This window comes from Pan paniscus, chromosome 19 (assembly GCF_029289425.2).
Source record: "Pan paniscus chromosome 19, NHGRI_mPanPan1-v2.0_pri, whole genome shotgun sequence".
Lineage (NCBI taxonomy): Eukaryota > Metazoa > Chordata > Mammalia > Primates > Hominidae > Pan > Pan paniscus.
The window spans coordinates 24012584-24034671 of NC_073268.2; the positions used below are offsets into that span (position 1 = coordinate 24012584).

General features: G+C 41.7%; 1 protein-coding gene and 1 long non-coding RNA gene across 4 annotated transcripts in view; one reads left to right on the forward strand and one right to left on the reverse strand.

Annotated features, from left to right (window-relative positions):
* Nucleotides 1–22088, reverse strand: part of LOC117976486 (uncharacterized) — a 162323-nt gene that overhangs the window by 41359 nt on the left and 98876 nt on the right. For 2 of the 3 annotated variants that reach the window (XR_008621605.2, XR_010110642.1), the window contains 4 exons: nt 21324–21460; nt 18194–18275; nt 11353–11518; nt 11095–11253 (listed from right to left, as the gene is read on the reverse strand). This is a non-coding gene — a long non-coding RNA (uncharacterized LOC117976486). The remainder of the gene's footprint in view (nt 1–11094; nt 11254–11352; nt 11519–18193; nt 18276–21323; nt 21461–22088) is intronic. The other variant, XR_010110641.1, reaches the window with a different exon arrangement.
* Nucleotides 1922–17067, forward strand: KRT23 (keratin 23). The gene is made up of 8 exons (XM_034941907.4): nt 1922–3550; nt 8305–8387; nt 9678–9834; nt 11170–11331; nt 11417–11539; nt 14204–14424; nt 15269–15300; nt 16685–17067. The coding sequence occupies exons 1-8, from the start codon at nt 3155–3157 to the stop codon at nt 16777–16779; spliced, it is 1269 nt and encodes a 422-aa protein (XP_034797798.1). The 5' UTR covers nt 1922–3154; the 3' UTR covers nt 16780–17067.

Here is a 22088-nt window from a genome sequence, read left to right on the forward strand (position 1 = left end):
GATTAGCCGGGCGTGGTGGCACGCACCTGTGGTCCCGGCTACTCGGGAGGCCGAGGCAGAAGAATCGCTTGAACCCGGGAGGTGGAGGTTGCAGTGAGCCACGATCGCATCACTGCACTCCAGCCTGGGCGACAGGGCGAGACTCTGTCTCAAAAAAAAAAAAAAGAAGTTATGGAAAATTGGCTGGGCAGGGTGGCTCATGCCTGTAATCCCAGCACTTTGGGAGGCCAAGGCAGGCAGATCATGAGGTCAGGAGTTCAAGACCAGCCTGGCCAACATGGTGAAACCCCGTCTCTACTAAAAATACAAAAAATTAGCTGGGCATGGTGGTGCGCACCTGTAATCCTAGCTACTCGGGAGGCTGAGGCAGGAGAATCGCTTGAACCCAGGAGGCGGAGGTTGCAGTGAGTCAAGATTGCGCCATTGCACTCCAGCCTGGGTGACAGAGCAAAACTCTATCTTGAGAAAAAAAAAAAAGAAGTTATGGGAAACCATCATATAACAGTACTGGAAGAGACTATTTCTCCCCAGTGCTCTCAGATCTCACCACCAGTTTTTCCTGGCCCTGGTCCTGCTATGATACAAGAAATCTTTTGCTCAAGGATAAGTCCTATAAATCAAAACTCCCACACATGGACATAAAATGAGACCGTGGCCAAATCTATGGGGTTGATAAGTCACTGCCACTCAGACATGCCTGAAATGATTAGAGAAGCATTAATTCCATTGTAGATTCTGGTGAGAGAATTTAGAGAAAGGCAGTGCAGCCCGGCCCTTGCACATGCTAAAGGTAAATGTTTTCTTCCTTGGTAAGTCTGGGTCCAGGCGAACAGGAACCAGAGCTGACCATAACTTTGATGACCAGGAACCGTCCACATCCACACAACACTGGTTGCTACCACTCGCCAAACAAGTCTCTCTAGTTCCCTCATTTGCTCTATTTTTATCACTTGTCTCTTTTGTCTTTTTCTCATATCTGAGATGTAAGTGACTGTCGGCACTCTTTCTAAGCACTCTCCAAGCTTCCCTGAGGCTTGGAGGCTCATTTTTCCAGCTCGTGCACAGTGAAATAAAAAATATTCAGAGACTCTTCCCTGATAAGGTTTTGTTGTAAGACTGGGAGGAGCAGAGCTGGTGTGCTTTTGGGTGGCTTTATTTGTAATTGGAAAAGATTGGCCTTCGTGGATGGTTAATCTATACCCAGGAGAGGCGTTTTCCTACTTTCTAGTTCTATAACTCACAGTCCTAAAAGGAGCAGAAGTTGATGGCATCAGGAGACCTGTGTTAAAATCCTGACTCTAAAAAGTTTATGATTGAGTCAACACACATTTGCAAAATACCACCAAGAAACCAGACTTTGGTGCTCAAAAACGGAAGACATAAACTCTGCTTTCAAGAAGCCTGCGGTCTCAGAGGGGTGTGGCAAATGCAGTATAATGGGGTGAAAGAACGGAGTGGACTTCATCCCAGGCACAGGAGGTGGCTGCACCTGGCTAGGGGCTCCCAGCTTCCACCATGAGGTGGGATGCCAAGGTGTCTGCCCCTCTGGAGGACCTCGGCATCCAGAAGAGGCAGTTTCCTCCTAAAGCGTCACCCAACTCATGCAGGAGAGTTCAGAAAATGATTGTTGAAGGAGGTAGCCCTTGAACTATAGAGGAGGTAGGGGTGAGTGACTTTCCAGGCAGGGAGGACAGCATAGACTCGGGCAGTGTCACCTATGAATTCATGTGCTCAATTACACTGTACATGCAAATCAGCTCTGGATCATTCATCCCTATGAGACCCTGATTCTTTGTCTGCAAAATGAAGACAACAACCCTTGCCTGGATACATAAAGAGTTGTGAGGATTCAGTAAAGAATATAAAAGAGCTACACCAATTGGCAAGTCCTATTATTATGAAAGAGAAGTGTGGTACAGGACCTGTCAAGATTCAACCCAAGATAACAGTGCTATGTGGAGAAAGAATCTAGCCCTGGCTCTGCCACTAACCTCCCCACCACCATAGGCCTCCGCTTTCCTCATCTGTCCAATTAGTGGCTTGGAACCAGAAAGGCCAGAAGCCCTTCCTGCGCTGATATTTTATTTGTAAGTCCCTTTTAAATCCAACTGCCAGTAACTAGCACGTGGCTCCCGCCCCCAGACTGCTTCTTTATTCATTCCTAACCTTTACCTTGGCAGATGAAATATAAGATTCATCAACCACATTTGACAGCCCATGGCAGGTTTCCTGTTTTCCATCGTCCCTCTGCAGGTCACAGACACACAGAGCCCAGCCGTGGCAGGCTCAGCCAGGGTCCGGGGCTGCTAACAACGGCTACATTCCTCCCCCAGCCAAGGGAAATCCTGAGCGCAGGCCAGGGTTGTTTGGTTTTGAGGTGTGCTGGGATGAAAGGCACCCTGGAAGTGGAAGGTTCGGTCATTCATTAATTAATTATATCTATAATTGAGGGTTTGTTCTTAAGAGCGAGTCCTTTGAAAGTACTTTCCTTCAAACAGTGACTGCCACAAAGGCATCAGATATTCACCACCTTCTCGGCTGCCTCAGCACAGCAAGCTTTATTCTGGGACCCGAGATCCTGTTCTGAGCTGGCTTTCCCTTCTCCAGGCTCGCTCACCCTCCCTTTAGAGGTGGGGCTTATTGGGGGTGGAAAAAGGTGTGTGTATCTCTGTTGTTTAATGTCTGGTTTTTTGTTGCTGTTGTTGTTGTTTTGTTTTGTTTTTGGTTTTTGGTTTTTTTTAAGGAAATCTATACTACATCGAATATGCTTTCTTTTGGGTGGACTTTAACCTAACCCTTTCCAGGTAAATGAACAATGGAAAAACTTTACGGCAAGATTAGAAAGATACCTGAGCCTAATACCCGCCTGATGTCGTGGGCCACACCTCCGGGTTACCAGGGGAAGGGAGGAAGCAAACTGTCATATTGATGTGGCTCTAAACAACAACAGTGTGCGAAGGCCCAGGGGCACTTTGGGATTGACCAAGAGGAAACACAAGTTGCACAATGATACGATCTTGTTGGTACAATTGTCAGAGAAGGGAACTCCCACAGCAAAGGCCATAAAACCATCCAGGGCAGTCTGGGGCGGCTCAGTTCTGCGGTGCCAGGGAGTGGAGCAGAGCTCAGCCCCGTCCCAAACACAGATGGGACCATGAACTCCGGACACAGCTTCAGCCAGACCCCCTCGGCCTCCTTCCATGGCGCCGGAGGTGGCTGGGGCCGGCCCAGGAGCTTCCCCAGGGCTCCCACCGTCCATGGCGGTGCGGGGGGAGCCCGCATCTCCCTGTCCTTCACCACGCGGAGCTGCCCACCCGCTGGAGGGTCTTGGGGTTCTGGAAGAAGCAGCCCCCTCCTAGGCGGAAATGGGAAGGCCACCATGCAGAATCTCAACGACCGCCTGGCCTCCTACCTGGAGAAGGTTCGCGCCCTGGAGGAGGCCAACATGAAGCTGGAAAGCCGCATCCTGAAATGGCACCAGCAGAGAGATCCTGGCAGTAAGAAAGATTATTCCCAGTATGAGGAAAACATCACACACCTGCAGGAGCAGGTAAGATGCTGGGTGACCCTGGCGATCCAGATGGGGCTGCTTTGCCAGGGGACCCTCGGGAGGAAAAATCAGTCCAGAAGACAATTTCCAGGAAAATGGCATCAGCGCTTGAAGTAATTGTGCACAAAGGTTTTGGGGGATGTTTTCTTATTATACCTTAAATTTGGAGTGGGAAACGTCTGTTTTGTATAATTAGTCTTCTGTCCATGGATAATGTAGAAAAAGAAGGCAGCAAAAATGATAGAAGTGCTACAGACTGTTTCAAAAATGAGACTACTGATTTCTCACAGACCAAAAACATCTTTAAAATGTGAGGCAACCAGCTGCTGTTTAGTGTCACTTATGACCCAACGATGTCATAGAAATGATAAGGGCTGGTATTCATGCTGCATGCTCGGTGCACCAGGCAGAAGAGAGTGTTTACTTTCTTATTACCTCAGTTCTGCTCCACCTCAAACTTTTTTGAACAATGTGGTTATCCATCGACAAAAGGCTGTTATACTATTTTGAAGATTACGCCTAAAAGTTGTCACCACACCAGCATATAGGTCATCATGACATCCCTAGATATTTCCGTTTGTGGGTTGCTTGCAGTAAATTTGCTCACAGTTCTGACAATGGCATATTGCTAGAACCAATAATAATTAAATGAGCATAATTTTTAGAATCTGAGAGTTGAGATGGCTATAAAGACCTTCTTCAAAAAAAAACGAACTTTTTAACCAAACCTCAAAAAAGCTAAGCACATACCTTCTGGGATGTCTCATAACATTAGCTAGAAGTAGAAGGAATCCAATCATCTCAGAGGTTATTTTTTAAAGCTATCTAACTCCCCTCTTATATAAAGCAGTCCCAGAAAATTCCCTGTAAGACCATGATTTAACCTCCCCTAGAAAGGGTATCACAAGTTTCCAATATTTATATATATTATTTCACAACGCTCAGTCATCCTTGCTTGAATGTAGGAAGGACCAGTCAAGATAATATAAATCTGTCCTTGTAATGAACCCTAATTATTGAATAATCAACCTAATAACTGACTGTAATTACCTTAACTATATAGTGCATGGTTGTCTTTATGGAAAAAAAAACAAGGTGACTCAACAGTCCTCATCATGTTTTTTTGTTTACTAAAGTTGCTTTGGTTGTAGAAAGGAGGAATTGAAGATTTTTGCAAATGGAGAGCAAAGGGAGACCATGACTCCCAAAAGAAATACAAGGTTAGAACCAGTCAAATAATTTATGAGCTAGCGGAAGAGATTTAAAAAAAAGAAAGGGAGGAAAGGGAGGGAAATGTTTACTGAGCACTTATTATGTACCTAGGCATCCTGCTGGATATTTAATACACATGTCAACACTATCCAAGAGTCTTCTGCAATGATGGAAATGTTCCATATTATTTTATTTGATTCTGCAAGAACCCTGTAAGGAAATGGAAGCTTGGAAAAAAAGTGAAATAGCCATCCAAAGCCATCAGCAAGAAGCAGAGGTGGGATTCTAACTCAGGTCTGTTTCCAGTAGCCTCATAAATTTCACTGCAGTGTAGTGCTGCCTAGCCCACCTCATACAAAAATGACACTTAGTATGAATAAAGATAATGCATTATACTTGCATCATTAACCACACATCACATACTTCATACACATTGTCTCATTTAATCCTCACAACTGTGTGGAGCAGGTATTTGTATTCTCAACTTGCAGATAAGGAGACTGAGACCTAATCATTGTCTAAATCCTTTGGAACAGAATTGAGAAAAGTGAGTAGGTGCAATGGGGGGTGTGGGGAGCAACCTGCCCACCCTTCAGATGACCTGGAATTCTGGGTTCTGAGATTGAATAGGAAACTTCTTTGGCTTTGAATTTCACTCTTTTCTGGATTTTTACCTCTAACATTGTGTTTTCTCTACACTTGAAGAAAGAAACTCTTTAAAGTTGAGGTTGTCTATCTACCCCAACCTCCCTCATTTGAAGATGAGAAAACAGAGGTGCAAGGAGGTCCCACAATTACCTGGGGCTTATCCTTCCTGGACCTTGGTGAAATGCTCTGAGTGGATACAGCTCTCCCGTACCCTCACTTTAGGTATATTAAATATCACTCAAAAGGTTGATAACAAGTTGAGCTTAAAAATTAATTCAATCCTTTTGAAATCCAGAATTGGACACAGTCATAGGAGTATCATAAATAAAACACCTTGAATGATTCTCAATCAGACTATATTTGGCATTTTGGTTTACAGTCAAACATTCTGTTTTCCTCTCCCTAGTAGATCAAACATCCTGAAGCAACAATGCTGCAAGAATATGCCAACTTGCTTTTAAAAGAATGAACTGAGGGCCTTCAGGAGAATCTGGGTGATTAATTACAACACTCAGTAAAAAACCTATGCCTCATATATCGTTTCTCAACCCATCTTCATCCACTTATCACCATGAAGATTGTGTCAGAAATGATGGTTATATCATAATTCTGTACTAAGTAAGCCTGAATAATGGGAAATAGTTTTAAACGTGCTCTATATCAAGCACATTTCAGAATTCACATTTGTGTGCTATGAGAATGATAGCTGGGGGAATCAGACACTTGAGGTAGACTTTGCAATGGATAAATTACCAATTTAACCCAGAAAAGCTAAATAAGCCCATAGACAGTATTTTTGATTTTCTGATTCTCTGGATGTAGATTAACACCTCATAGTGTGTGTCAAATAGAAAACCTCAGTGCACAAGTAAGTAAGGGTTACCCCACAATGGCCCCCAGGCTCTTTGGGATAGAGCTACTTTTCATTTTGCAGGAGCTTACATAATGCAAAGAATAAGGGGTCTGGAGGGAGAAGTATTGGTAAGAATGCCCCTAAGCAGCACTGTGGAGAGGAGACAAGGAAATACCTAAAAGTGTCCTTTTTTATAGCAAGGGAAGAGGCCATAGTACCATTTGGAATCCCAGAAGAGGAAAAAGAATGAGGCAGGAGCAGCCAGCCTGGCTATGTCCCACCATGAACAGCAAAAGTCTGAGCAGGCATCTCAGCATATAGAACCTGAGGATGTTCACAGTGTAGTCATTGAATCTATAAAAGTGCTAGATTTTTAAAAAGAAAAGTGTATTATTTACTTTTTTCTGAACTAATTCAGTTTTGACCAATTTTTCACTGTCTATAATATGCCGATAATATGCTATTTGACATTATTTGACATACTCTCTTCTAATTCTCATAACTCTTTGATGAAGTAACTATTATTATTGCTATTTTATGGATGAATAAACTGAGACTCAGCCAAGCTCACTCAGCCAATCTCACCCAGCCAGTAAGTGCGGAGCAGGATCCCAGGCCCTGCTCTTTGAGTTCCAGACCCAGCATTCATGCCATCTCTAAATCCTGCTATTGTGCATTCATGATACCAAATTCCATGGGATCAGTGGAGCTTTAAATAGGACCAGACTTTTAAAAGGTGCCTTTGTACTGAAGTATAGCTTTGTCCTAAGAAAATGCTTTCTAAATAAAGGAATGAGCTATGTAAATATAATGGGACTTACCCAGGATTCCCTGACTCCAACTAAATTACAGAAACTTAGAGCTAAGACCTCTGAGGTCCTCTGTCTCTAGTACAGACTCCTTATTTGACAATGGATGAAACTGAGGCCTGGAGAGTAGAGTGATGCAGCCTGATGCATCCACATGTATGGTCAAGAACAGAGCCAGAACCAAAGAAAAGCTCCAAGTTTCTAGTCCAGCACAACATTTGGTGTAAAAGCATTATTACACTTTTGACAACGAGACATCTTCTACCCTAAAGACAGTGACATACATCAAATGTGTGCTATTTCTCTGACTATAACATACCTACAAGTGTTTACAAATCATAAATGTATACACACTTGCTCGAGTAAGTGCTTTCAATACTATTTTTCTTCTCAAAGTAAAAAAATATATATATACGAACATCTAGTGAAAGTCTTTAACTGGAGGCTTTACCACTACTGAAGCTTCTTAAGCATTTTCCTTAGATGGTAAGGAATTATTTCAGTTAATATTTTAATAGCTACAATGAGCACATTCTCATCACAGAATAAGTTGCAATGACATAAACACACCTTCAAGTTACGTGTATGGCTACAGTCACTTCGGGCAAAAAAAAAATGTGTTCTGTGATGACTATTACAAAATACATTGAATATTAGTGTTAGCGTTGCTCAGTAACACTGATTAGAAACACGATTGCTATCACAAGTAAGAATTATGTTCACCTGAAATAATAATTTTTGTATTTTTAGAGGGCTGAACTAATTAAAAGTAATGGCAAAAATCACTTTTTCACCAACCTAATACAATAAGAAAAGGATCAGAACCTAAAGTCCTTTTAACATCTTCAGCTGTGGATGAGCTTAATTAAGCAAAATGCTATGACATGTCCACAACCTACAAAGTTAGAGGGCATTTTGAACAATTACTGTCCTTCCCCTTCCTATATCATTCTTTCAGCAGTTGCATCAATCCAAGCCTGTCAAAACTCAACATAAAAAGAAAAAAGGCAGTAACACTGACTGCAGATCATATTCTTATTTTAAAATCATTCTGCTTTGCACCTAGTATGTGCTCACTAAGCATTTACTGATTCGGTTATTCATTGTTCCACTGCCAGAACAAGAAGTTGTCTGTACTAACAAGTCAAATATTCAGGAAGCTAGAGGACAGACATGCAGCGGTCATGTGTGGGTGTGTCCAAGTGAGATAACCTTTTGTGCATGTTTTACAGATAGTGGATGGTAAGATGACCAATGCTCAGATTATTCTTCTCATTGACAATGCCAGGATGGCAGTGGATGACTTCAACCTCAAGTAAGTTCCTTCTTCACAGGGTTGTTCGGGTTTTTGTTTGTTTGCTTTACAAAAGGAAAACTTGGCGGGGCGCAGTGGCTCACACCTGTAATCCCAGCACTTTGGGAGGCCAAGGCGGGCGGATCACGAGGTCAAGAGATCGAGACCATCCTGGCCAACATGGTGAAACCCCATCTCTACTAAAAATACAAAAATTAGCTGGGCACAGTGGCACACGCCTGTAGTCCCAGCTACTCGGGAGGCTGAGGCAGGAGAATCACTTGAACCCAGGAGGTGGAGGTTGCAGTGAGCCAAGATCACGCCACTAACACTCCAGCCTGGCAACAGAGTGAGACTCCATCTCAAAAAAAAAAAAAAAAAAAAAAAGGAAAACTTATCTTGCCATTACCCGCATCTAAAATCTTATAATGAAAAGGCATAGCAACGGCAAATGCACTGTGTGTTACTTGAATGAACCTTAGTTTAAACAAATCAGATATAAAGCACATTATAGTATGGGGAAGTTTGAATATGAATCAAGAATTAGATGATATTAAAGGGTTGTTATTAATGTTTAGGTGTAGTGTTATGTTTATTTTATTTATTTATTTATTTATTTATTTATTTATTTATTTATTTATTTTTGAGACGGAGTCTCGCTCTGTTGCCAGGCTGGAGTGTAGTGGCGTGATCTCGGCTCACTGCAACCTCTGCCTTCCAGGTTCAAGCGATTCTCCTGCCTCAGCCTCCCAAGTAGCTGGGACTATAGGTGCACACCACCATGCCCAGCTAATTTTTGCATTTTTAGTAGCAACAGGGTTTCACCATGTTGGCCAGGATGGTCTCAATCTCTTGGCCTCGTGATCCGCCCACCTCAGCCTCCCAAAGTACTGGGATTACAGGTGTGAGCCACCGTGCCCGGCCTGTTTATTTTAAAATATATTTTTCTTAAAAGATGCATCCTGAAGTATTTAGTCTTAAAATGTCATCACATCTATAATCTGCTTTAAAATACTTCAGCAATGAAATAGATGAAGCAAATATGGCAAAACATTCATGGTTGCTAAATATAGGTAATGGGTATATGACTGTTTATTATCCTATTCTCCCTACTCAATTTAAAAGTTGACATTGAGTCAGCATCATGGAGAAGTGTAGCATGAAACTGGCATAAAAAAGACATCCTATATGTATTCATTTGCTCTCTTTAAACCTAAAAAGTAAAAGATTCACCTCTAAATGAAAATGAATCCTTTCAAAAACCATGGCCTTCCAACAATGAGTGCACTCTTCTCTTCCTTCTCACCAAAGGTATGAAAATGAACACTCCTTTAAGAAAGACTTGGAAATTGAAGTCGAGGGCCTCCGAAGGACCTTAGACAACCTGACCATTGTCACAACAGACCTAGAACAGGAGGTGGAAGGAATGAGGAAAGAGCTCATTCTCATGAAGAAGCACCATGAGCAGGTACAACTCCCCAGGAACACCTGCTAATAAGCACAGCTCTTAGCCTGCACATCTCAGGCTGATTTGACAGCTACAGAAGAAACCACCACCTGGATGCCAATCCCCTTGTCCTTCACCCTAAATAGTCTTTAGAAAAACATATAAATATCTAATATTTCTAATTTCAAGGTTAGCTAGTCACATGTCAAATACAACAACCAAAATGCAATCATAATTAATGATGAATTGGTCAACAGTTTTGTTAATACGCAATGTTTACCTAGATGTGCTTGTTAATGTTACTATAAGAATCAATGCGTGAGACTGGACTTCCATCACTGGCCCAATGTTCAGCAAGTTAGGGGACAATATAATGAAGAGAGTCTGCTACCAACCAAGATAAGTGTGATGTGGGGCAAAAATAAAGAATCCTAATTTCCAGAAGCATTTAACTGACTTTTAGAGTTACCATCCATCACAAGTCCTCAAGACTCTCTGATAAAATGATAGAAAAACAGTTCCCATTTTAGGAAAACAAAATTGCTTCTCAACATCAAAGAGCCCAGTTTCTGAATAGCTGGTTAGACAATGATTGTTCATTAAACCTTTCCTGTGGCTGCTTGGTTTTCATTAAATCCTATGGGCGTCAGCCCTACAATGTCACAAGGCATTGATGAGATTTTGAAAGCCTCTACACCTTCTTTCTGCTGTTTGCCTCTTGAACTGCTTCCCAAAAGCTTTGGCCTATAGCCTGTAAGGTTCAGCTGCTTAACTATGTTGTCACTTCACCAATCCACACCTGCTGAACAGGACTTTGCACACTATGGAAGCGTAATTCTTTGTGAAATATTTTCAACCACGGATCAAGTCAGTAATCATGGAGGCTATTTGATTACCTGCCTTATGATATTCTTTTTTTTTTTTTTTTTTTTTTTTTGGAGACAGGGTCTCGCTCTGTCACCCAGGCTGGAGTGCAGTGGCGCAATCTCGGCTCACTGCAGCCTCCATCTCCCAGGTTCAAGTGATTCTCCTGCCTCAGCCTCCCAAGTAGCTGGGATTACAGGTGTGTACCACCACACCCAGCTAACTTTTTGTATTTTTAGTAGAGACAGGGTTTCTCCATGCTGGTCAGGTTGGTCTCAAAGATATTCTTTATTTTATAAAATTATTAGAGAAAAAAGTATACGATGTTTTATCACCAACAAGTAAGTAATATTTAAGAAACCAAGCCAGTGACAGTGGAGCAACCACATAATTGGAATGTTTAAAAGATCTATTTACCACTGCCAATCAACATAGCAATCCAGCCTTCTGATTGTCAAAGCCGGTTCACTTCCTTTCTCTGTTATTAAATAGGAAATGGAGAAGCATCATGTGCCAAGTGACTTCAATGTCAATGTGAAGGTGGATACAGGTCCCAGGGAAGATCTGATTAAGGTCCTGGAGGATATGAGACAAGAATATGAGCTTATAATAAAGAAGAAGCATCGAGACTTGGACACTTGGTATAAAGAACAGGTAAAAGAAAGATGCACAAACTTCCCAAAGGTTGCATTTCCATGAAGTCCCAATGCTGACGCCTTTGCCTTGCTTGGTCCCACAGTCTGCAGCCATGTCCCAGGAGGCAGCCAGTCCAGCCACTGTGCAGAGCAGACAAGGTGACATCCACGAACTGAAGCGCACATTCCAGGCCCTGGAGATTGACCTGCAGGCACAGTACAGCACGGTGAGTCAAGGCTAGGAAAACCGTGAGTCCCACACCACCTCCTTCACGAAGCCTTCTGAGACCTCTCTCCCAGGCCCTGACCCTCAACTCCCTTGGGACAACTCTCACTTTCCACTTTCCATCCAAATTGTTTATGATGAGAACCATAATAAAGGGCTACCATGTATTGAGTGTCCCGATGGTGCCAGGCATTGTGCTAAGTAGTTCATGATATTAAATGTCATTAATCCTTACAGTAACCTTTCCAGATAGGTCTTAGTGTCCCCATTTTAGAGATGAGGAAACCAAAACTCCAACAGTAAAATAAATTGGCCAAGGTCACACAGCTAGTAAGTAACTGGTGATGAAACCATATGATTTATTTGGAGGAAGGGGGATTCTAGACCCCCATAATTTCTATCAGTGCCCTCTCCACTTACAACCAGGCTACCCCCCTCAAACCCCAATGTAGAGAAATTCCAGTGCCAACATGGTAGGTGGCAGATCCAGGCCTGGCTAACTCCAAAGCACTGCCCTATTCATTTATGTATGTGTCTTATCACCCAGAAAACTCTAAGTTCTTGTGTCCAAGTCATTTCTATCATCTTCACAGTTTAGAAAAATGCTTAGCATGTGTCATAAGCATTCAAAATTTATGAAGGTCTATCATTTGATTCCCAGTATACCCTATTGAGTCTTCTAATCATTCATCCATATAATTGCCAAGTGCGATTCTACCCTCAGTCTTGAGAGGCAATGATTTGTTCATTTATGTTGCAGGTGAACTTGGGTAAATGACTGCTGTGTTTTATGCATCCGTGATGGTGAACAGACACTGCAAATGTGCACTGTAGAGATCATGAGTACAAAAATAATTATAGTGCAACTTTCAAAACATTTTAACATACAGTATTTCACAATGGCCCTGTGAAACAGGCGAGGCATGTATACCCATTTTCATGCATTCTACTATCTGACACCAATCCTTAGCACTGAGGATTTTTTAATGAAGGAGTTTATATTCTAGTAGGAGTGACAGATAATAAATGTGCAAATCATCAAAATATATGTTAGATGGAGAAAATTGCTACAGAGATGAAGCAGAGGAGGAGGGCAGATGCACCAGGGTGAAGAGCTGCTATCTTAAACAAGGTGGTCAGGAAAGGTTTTCCTGTTAGAGTGGCAGTGAGCAAAGAGGTAAGGAGGTGCTTGATGTGGTGATGGGATGTGTTCCAAGAGGAGGGAACAGCAAGTGCAAAAGCGACAAGGCACAAGTGTGTCTGATGAGTTGGAGGAGTAGCAGGGAAGTCCATGTGGCTACAGTGAGTGAATGAAGGGAAGAAGAAAGGAGAGAAGAGGAGGGGAAGGGAGGGGAAGAGGGAGGAAGACAGGGTGAGGCCGCGGAGTCCCAACAGAACCAGACAGTGTAGGGCTTTGTAGGCTACCTTGGAGGGGGCTCAAGAGGAACAGCAGGCATAGACAACTCTTTGAGGAGCTTTGCTGTAGCTGAAGGAGAGCATAGAAATTGGATGATAGCTGAAGGTAGATATGGGTTTAAGAAAGATACATTTTAAGGTAGGAGAAATTATTCTATTTGAAAGCTGGTGGGAATAATCCAGAGAGAATATTGATAACGCAAGAAGGCGGGCAACTGCCGAGATGACTGGAGCACAGACAGCTCACACAAAAGAACAGAGGGAAGCCAGTACCCAGATGCAGATTCAAGCATGTGCCTGGGAGCAATGTAGGGAGCAGTGGGCGGTCTCTCCTGATTGCTTTCATTTCATCAACAAAATTAGGAAGTGAGGCCATGGACTCCGAGGAAGGATGGCAAGGACAGAGGAGAGGGAACAAAATAACCTCCTGGGAGAGTAGGAGACTGGCTGACCAGGGAAATGTGCTTTAACCGCCAGGCAGCATGAACGGCCCCCTGAAAATTAGCAGCCACGATAAAGGGAGAGTATCCAGCACAGTTATGAGATTCTCTTTAAGGTTAAAATTATGCGCTTCAGAAAAGCAGGTGTTACATGCAAACAGAACTGGGACTTGAACTCAATCCTCCATATTCTAGCCCAGAAACTTCATTTGGCAGCTGTTAGAATTTCCTCAAAAAATGACATTTTTTTTTTTTACCATCGTCATAATCAAAAAGCATTGCTTGAGACTAGGGTTGCCAGATTTACCAAATTAAAATATAGAATACTCAGTTTAGTTGGAATTTCAAATAAAAAGCAATTTTTTTGCATGTCCCATGCAATACTGGAGCAATATTTTGGACACAGTTACACTAAAAAATTACTCATTACTCATCTGAAATTCAAATTTAACTAGATGTTCTCTATTTTATCTGGCATCCCTAATTGAGACCCTTCTCCGAAGATACAAAGAGATAGCAGTCCCAGTTGCTGTCGCTCTTTGGGAGTTTTCAATCAGGTCAAAGATAAAATGAAAGGAGTTAAACAACAGTTCAGAGCAAGGCAATGGACTTCAAAAGTCCTAACACTGCTCAACTCCTGACTGCCCAAGTCCCAAGCCTGTAAGTCAGCCTACTTCTCATCTTGGTGTCCTCAGCAGCTACCAAGACACCTAGCCAACTGGTCGACATCTGCTAAGTACTCAACAATCACCTGTTATTGACTCAATCAAGCCATCAGTTAATTAACAAAAGATCATTTCCTCTTTCAGAAATCTGCTTTGGAAAACATGTTATCCGAGACCCAGTCTCGGTACTCCTGCAAGCTCCAGGACATGCAAGAGATCATCTCCCACTATGAGGAGGAACTGATGCAGCTACGCCACGAACTGGAGCGGCAGAACAATGAATACCAAGTGCTGCTGGGCATCAAAACCCACCTGGAGAAGGAAATCACCACGTACCGACGGCTCCTGGAGGGAGAGAGTGAAGGGTAAGGCAAAGGCTGGCACGAGAGGAGCATGCGAGGGACCTCCAGCTCCTGTGGGTATATGTGTGCATCTTTGGGTTCTGTTAGCAAGAGTCACTCTAGCAAGAGAAAAGTTGTGTTGAGCTCCAGAAGATACCTATAGCTGGTTGTATTTCACTAAGCAGCAAGTATAATTAATCAACTAATACTCACAGGACACTAAGATTTGCAGTCAGAAGAGTTAAAGTCTCTAGAAGGAAACAATTCAAAAGGATTTGGCCACTGTGTTTCCCAGTAGGAATGCACACAATTTTGGCTCCAAAAAAAAGAAGGCAGGGGGAATGTGTTAGTCCACCAGCAAAAGAGAAAAAAAAAAGATGCATATGAGCTAGAGATGTCTAGACTTTCAATCTGATATTTCTGGCCACCCCAGGAAATAACAACAGCTGGCCATATAAAGGGCATATATATTCTATGATCCGAAAGGAAGGGATAGAAGTTTTATAAAAATACATAAATAAAACATCACCAGACCAAACTTTGAACAGCCTGAGAAGCTCAGGGGTCTCAGGCTTGAGACCCAGACCCTGGCAGGGATCCTAGAGAAAACCAAGCTTGCAGCTGAAAGGAGGGGATGGTTGGTGGACTTCCCCTGACTCCAGGGTTAGCAGGAGGCGGTACCCAATGCCTTCTGTATCCAGACGGGTTCTCCCGTGAACCCATGACCTTGAGACTACTAAGCTCAGACAATTATCCTCATTAAAGAGCAGAGGATTTACAAGCAAGCGAAGGAAGTTAGTTCATCCTGAGAAGTTGTTATGATTGTTGCTAATACTAAAGTGAGCTTTAACCTTTATCACTTTTATAGGACACGGGAAGAATCAAAGTCAAGCATGAAAGGTAAAAAATTTCCTTCATTGTTTGAATCTCTGTTTTTAAGGAATTAGCATGGTTATCCATTTTGTAGTAGTCATAATCCTTAAGGTCCTCCCAAATGTCCTGGGTCAGGAATCTTCAATTAACAAATTAGCTAATACAAAATGATGTAAGCTCTCATTATTGTCCTCAATATATGTAAAAGCAAGCAGTAAAGAAAATTAAAATGATAATTAATAGTATTATGTCTCTATTAAGTAACGGAGTCAGTTTACTAAACCCCTAGAAAACTAAGAGGCAATGATTTCATGATTTCATTTCTCAGATGATTCTGTTGAACACTCGTGTTCCATGAGATTTGAATAGTGTATTACGAACACTGTGTTCTATGGCCAGATAAGGTTAGAAATACTGTGTGCCGTGATCCTCTTCTTGGACAGTCCTGTTGCAGTTCAGTGTATTAAAGATGGAACAGGTACTGCTTTGAAGGAGAAAAGGAACAAGAAAGAGGTAGAAACAACAAAAGTTTAACTTTGTTTAGCCCAGTATTCCCAAACATCTTTGACCTGGAAACATGCTTTCTCAGATTACCTTTAATATCTCACAGAAAAGTTCCAGAAGACTGTAGTCTGGGACAAGTGGCACTTTCTGATTAGTTTGTGATAAACCTATTCTAGATTTATCTAGAATAAATTGGAGATTCAAAGAATCAGTTGGAGTAATCATCACAGGACAGCTGGTCTCACTGCTACCCATCTACAAAATAAGACAAGGGTCTTTGAGACTCTCTTCACACATGTCTTAGGATGGGGAACCCATACTTGATGGGATGGTCCCAATGGAGAGGTTTTAGTTTAACAAAATTCTCCCTTGTAAATTTATTAATGATTTCAATTCTTCCCTATGGTCTAGAATTGCTTTATTGATGTTTCAACAGGCACTTATTCAAATAAGTTATATATTTGAAAACAGCCATGGTAAGCATCCTTGGCTTCTCACCCATTCTTCATGTGGCATGCTTTCTAGACTTTAAAATGAGGTACCCTGAATAGCACTAAGTGCTCTGTAAGCTCAAGGAATCTGTGCAGTGCTACAAAGCCCACAGGCAGAGAAAGAACTCCTCAGGTGCTTGTGGTCAGAGACTAGGTTCCATATGAGGCACACCTATGATGAAGGTCTTCACCTCCAGAAGGTGACACTGTTCAGAGATCCTCATTTCCTGGAGAGTGGGAGAAAATCCCTCCTTTGGGAAATCCCTTTTCCCAGCAGCAGAGCCCGCCTCATTGCTTAGTGATCATTTGGAAGGCACTGAGAGCCTTCAGGGGCTGACAGCAGAGAAATGAAAATGAGTACAGTTCAGATGGTGGAAGAAGCATGGCAGTGACATCTTCCGTGCTCTTTTTCTCAGTGTCTGCAACTCCAAAGATCAAGGCCATAACCCAGGAGACCATCAATGGAAGATTAGTTCTTTGTCAAGTGAATGAAATCCAAAAGCACGCATGAGACCAATGAAAGTTTCCGCCTGTTGTAAAATCTATTTTCCCCCAAGGAAAGTCCTTGCGCAGACACCAGTGAGTGAGTTCTAAAAGATACCCTTGGAATTATCAGACTCAGAAACTTTTATTTTTTTTTCTGTAACAGTCTCACCAGACTTCTCATAATGCTCTCAATATATTGCACTTTTCTAATCAAAGTGCGAGTTTATGAGGGTAAAGCTCTACTTTCCTACTGCAGCCTTCAGATTCTCATCATTTTGCATCTATTTTGTAGCCAATAAAACTCCACACTAGCTGCATTGTGTCTTTTTTTAATATCATAAGGCAAGACAGTACCTCAGGGTTTCATCCTAACAAGGGGTTCTCAGAACATCGTCCATGGAAGATCCAGAGAAATCTCCAGACATCAGACATGTTCACGGCAGCCAGACACTGGGCAGAATTGTCACCCTGTAGCCAGGCAACCTAGGCATGAGTCATGGGTCATGAGGCTCTCCACAATCCACACTTCTGCCAGTAGGAAGGGAAGGGAGGAAACAGAGAAAGGGAGGCCCAGAAAGCCTCACTGGGAGTGTGAGATGACCAGAAAGTATGCTATCTCACTTTTAAAAAGGAAAAAAGCTGAAAGGCCTAAAAGAGTAACTCTCTTTTAGGCTACTCTAAGCTAGACAAGGAGATTAAGGGAAAAAAATTCTCATTACAGACAGATACTAAGGCTCTAAAAGGGGAAGTAACTCATCCAAAATTCAAATTGCAAATATTGGGATCCAGAGTATCATGCCATATTAGTCTGTTCTCATGCTCGGGTATAAAGACATACCCGAGACTGGGTAATTTATAAAGGAATGAGGTTTAATTGACTCACATGTGGACATGGCTGGGGAGGCCTCACAATCATGATGGAGGGCAAAGGGGAAGCAAGACACGTCTTACATGGCAGCAGGCAAGCTTGCTTGTGCAGGGGAACTCCCCTTTATAAAACCATCAGATCTCGGCCGGGCACAGTGGCTCACACCTGTAATCCCAGCACTTTGGGAGGCCGAGGTGGGTGGATCACCTGAGGTCAGGAGTTCGAGACCAGCCTGGCCAATATGGTGAAACCCCCTCTCTACTAAAATAGAAAAATTAGTTGGGCATGGTGGTGGGTGCTTGTAACTCCAGCCTGGGTGACAAGAGTGAGACTCCGTCTCAAAAAAAAAAAAAAAAAAAAACCATCAGATCTTGTGAGACTTATTCACTATCAGGAGACCAGCACACGGGAAAGACCCACCCCCATGATTCAATTACCTCCCACCAGGTCCCTCCCACAACACATAGGAATTATGGGAGCTGCAATTCAAGATGACAGTTGGGTGGGGACACAGCAAAACCACATCACATGCTGAGCTGTAGCAGGTGAGTAAACCACTGAGACTACGAACCTCTGTCCTCTGAAGAAGATGCCATTTTCTCAAATTCTAGGAGTGTGGGCCACTGTTCTGAGGTTACTGCAGAGGAGCACTGCTGGAGAAAAGGAAGAGGGAAATCCACATATCCACTAAGACATCGTCAGAATACTGCACATGGAATTATAGGATATTAACAATTTAAGAGACTGTAGACACAGGGTAGTCAAAATCTCCCATTTTACAGACAAATCAACAGAGGCCCAGAGCAGTGAAGGCATTTACCCAGACACTCACTGGATCGGTGCAGCTGGATCTAGATCCAGGTCTCGACTCATTTAACAGCTGTTAAACCAAAAATGGGTGTGATTTAGTCCCATTGTCATCTGATACATTGGCAATGCCCTGCATATTTTTTTGTCTCTATGTTTAATACTCCTTTGTAAAGGGTAGCTTTTGATATTTCCTGAACTGAGCATCTGTTAAAATTGGATTCATCTTCTCTTTAAGGCAACAATTGGTGTTTCTGATCTTTAATGCCAAAAGAAAAGAAAAGAAAAAGAAAAAAGAAAAAAAATAAAAACAGAATAACCACACCCTAGCAAAAGTGTACTATTGGTTTAACTAAATACATTAACTCTCTGATGTAAAATTAATAATTTATCTTTACTATTTCAAAGAGACTCAAAAATAACCAGTACACAAACATCTTCACTAAGTTTTCTTTGTGCAGCATTTGTATGTGGTGACTTTTTTTTTTTTTTTTTTTTTTTTTTGAGACGGAGTCTTGCTCTATCGCCCAAGCTGGAGTGCAATGGCGCCATCTCAGTTCACTGCAACCTCCGCCTTTCGGGCTGAAGCGATTCTACTGCCTCAGCCTCCGAAGTAGGTGGGATTACAGGCGCCCACCACTATGCCCATCTAATTTTTGTATTTTTTAGTAGAGACCGGGTTTCACCATGTTGGTCAGGCTGGTCTCGCACTCCTGACTTCAGGTGATCCACCCACCTCGGCCTCCCAAAGTGCTGGGATTACAGGCGTCAGCCACCGCACCTGGCCGTATATGGTGACTTTTGTTGTTATTTGGGTCAAGAATGGATTCATATTAGACTTCATTAGTTTCTCTTTTTCTATTTCATTTTACTAAGAGAACTTCTTTATGTTACTAGATATTATAGTCTCCAAGCAGATCTAAAAATGATTTTTTTTCTCTATTTTAGCACCAACTAATTCTGCTGTTTTGGACATTATCTGTTTCCTGAAATCTAGAGTGCATAAAATATGCTATTTTTCTCAAGGTGAATTTTTTAATACTGCTAGAAAAATCTTTTGAGGAAAATCTAAAAATAATATGACAAGCTGAAAAGAAAGTTGTAATACCAAATCCAGAAAACAATCACAAACCTTCCATTTACAATCATAGTTTATATATGATTTGGTAATGTAAATCATAACATAGGAATAATTTTTCATGCAAGGACCTAAAATATCTTTAAAGTCTTATTAATTTTCGCTGTATCAATTAAGGTGACCAATTCATCCCAGTGTGCCCAGAAACTCATTAGTCCCAGGCAAACTGGGGTGGCTGATCACCCTATCAATAAATTGCCTCTGTTTCACTAAGGAGAGGAAAGAAGAGAGAAATGAAACCATTTGCCTGAATAAAGAGACAATTGCATGATTTTGGGCTCTAGGTAACACAGAATAATCTCCCCCCACACTTAAATCAGCATAAAAATGTTTCAAAATGCCCATTACAAACCAATTAATGCCTATACATTCAGGTGAATTAACAACCAAAGAAGATTTTGTTTGTATTTGAATTTGACCAACATACACCCAACCCACATAAAGGAGGTGGCAATAAGTTCTATTGTTTTCATTCCAGAAACACTTTGAATAAACAGCAATTATCATTCTATAACCCAAAATCCAACTAAACAAACCGATGGCTAATCCGGAGAAGTATAATGTATTACTTTGGAATTTAGGATTTATGTTAACATATTTGCCCACAGTGTCATAAAATGGTGGAGTGGATAGATAGATCCATCTAATATTGTTAATCCAATCAAATGCACACCTTTATAGACTCATGTCATCACTATTATTTTTACACACCTACCCCGCTGATGATGTGTAAATCGGGAACTAAACATAAAAATTCATTATTAAAGGAATGTAGCAACAGTATGTGGAGGGAAGAGGTCATAAAGTCTAGCAAGGAGTAAGGACTCGAATTCTGGCAGCAAAAAGTGGGGAACAGAAGGAGACCCGAGGACGTTTCTTTAGTGCAGGGGTTCTCAAACTTGGCTCACATCAGGATCACCTGGAGGGGGTGAGAAAATTCTAATGCCAGGCCACACTCTAGAATAATTAAATCAAGACTTTTGGCCGGGCGTGGTGGCTCACGCCCGTAATCCCAACACTTTGGGAGGCTGAAGTGGGCGGATCACTTAAGATCAGGAGCAGGAGACCAGCCTGGCCAATAGGAAACCCCATCTCCACCAAAAATACAAAAATTACCCGGTGTGGTGGTGGGCATCTGTAATCCCAGCTACTCAGGAGGCTGAGGCATGAAACTCACTTAAACCCAGGAGGCAGAGGTTGCAGTGAGCCGAGATTGCAAGATCCTGCCACTGCACTCCAGCCTGAGCAACAGAGCCAGACTCTGTATTAAAAAAAAAAAAAAAAAAAAAAAAAAAAAGTACTTGTGGAGGTTGGGACCCAGCCATCAATTTGTTTTAAAGAGTCCCAAATAATTATAACGTACAGCCAAGTTTGTGAACTTACACTGGTACCTTCAGATGAGTGCTTTTTTAATCTGTTTGTATGTTTCCCATATTACTAATTTTTCAATACCCCCAACAGGAATTAATGACAACTAATGAAAAAAAAAGGACGTAATCCCCAAGCACTCGTGATTAGAGTTTCATTTTACAGAATTGTAGAGAACTGCTTCCAGGAAATACAGCTGAATTAAAACTTAGAATTGAGACAAATACTTCACTAAGAAAAGTATTTTAGTGGCCAGGCACAGTGGCACGCACCTGCTGTCCCAGCACTTTGGGAAGCTGAGGCAGGAGGTTCGCTTGAGGCCAGGAGTTTGAGACTAGCCTAGGCAACATAATGAGACTTCGTCTATATAAAAAGTTTAAAAATTCACCAGTGCAGAGGCTTGCACTTGTGGTCCCAGCTACTCGGGAGCCAAGGCAGGAGGATGCCTTGAGCCCAGGAGTTCCAGGCTGCAGTGAGTTTTGATCACAACACCATACTTCAGCTGAGCAACAGAGCAAGATCTGTCTGGAAAAAAAAGACAAGAAAATCAGAAAAATATTTTACAAAATTCTGCAAGCATACTTCCACCTAAGTCTAGCAAAATTCTTCCAGGTACTTAATCAAATATTTTTCCAAAGTGTTAGGTTCCTGTAGTAAGTTTCTCTTATGGAAATTTGCGTGTTATTTTAGACTCCTCATTTCTTTTACCTCTTAGATTTTTGTCAAAGCAAAGTAAAATAGTAATGTATGCAAATAAGAGACCCATCAAGAAAACATCTCTAAGCCAAGTGACTAAAAAATTAATTTAAGGAATAAAGAAGCAATTTTTTTCCTTAAAGAAATATCAGATTATTTTAGTATTTCCCAAATGCACATTTTATATTTCTCTAAATAGTTAATTAGGGCATTACATGTAATTTGAAATCAAAAATATCAGCATTAAAAGTAAACATAGAAATCAACTGATTGAAGCTTCTTATGTGAGAGATAAGGAATCAAAAGACTAGAAAAGTTATCCAAGCCCTCCTGGGACTCAGGTCTCATTCCTATCCATTCCAGCATCTTCATCTTATAAAAACATCAGAATTGAAGAAAGCATACCGTATTTATTAATTCATAGCAAATTAAAAATAACAATTATAAATGTATGAAC

What these genes read in the sequence shown, in the direction of transcription:
- KRT23 (XM_034941907.4), top strand. Translation starts at nt 3,155, where the DNA reads ATGAACTCCGGACACAGCTTCAGCCAGACCCCCTCGGCCTCCTTCCAT. An exon ending in TGCAGGCACAGTACAGCACG is followed by an intron (nt 11,540 to 14,203) that starts GTGAGTCAAGGC and finishes TTCCTCTTTCAG; the next exon opens with AAATCTGCTTTGGAAAACAT. An exon ending in CTGGAGGGAGAGAGTGAAGG is followed by an intron (nt 14,425 to 15,268) that starts GTAAGGCAAAGG and finishes TCACTTTTATAG; the next exon opens with GACACGGGAAGAATCAAAGT.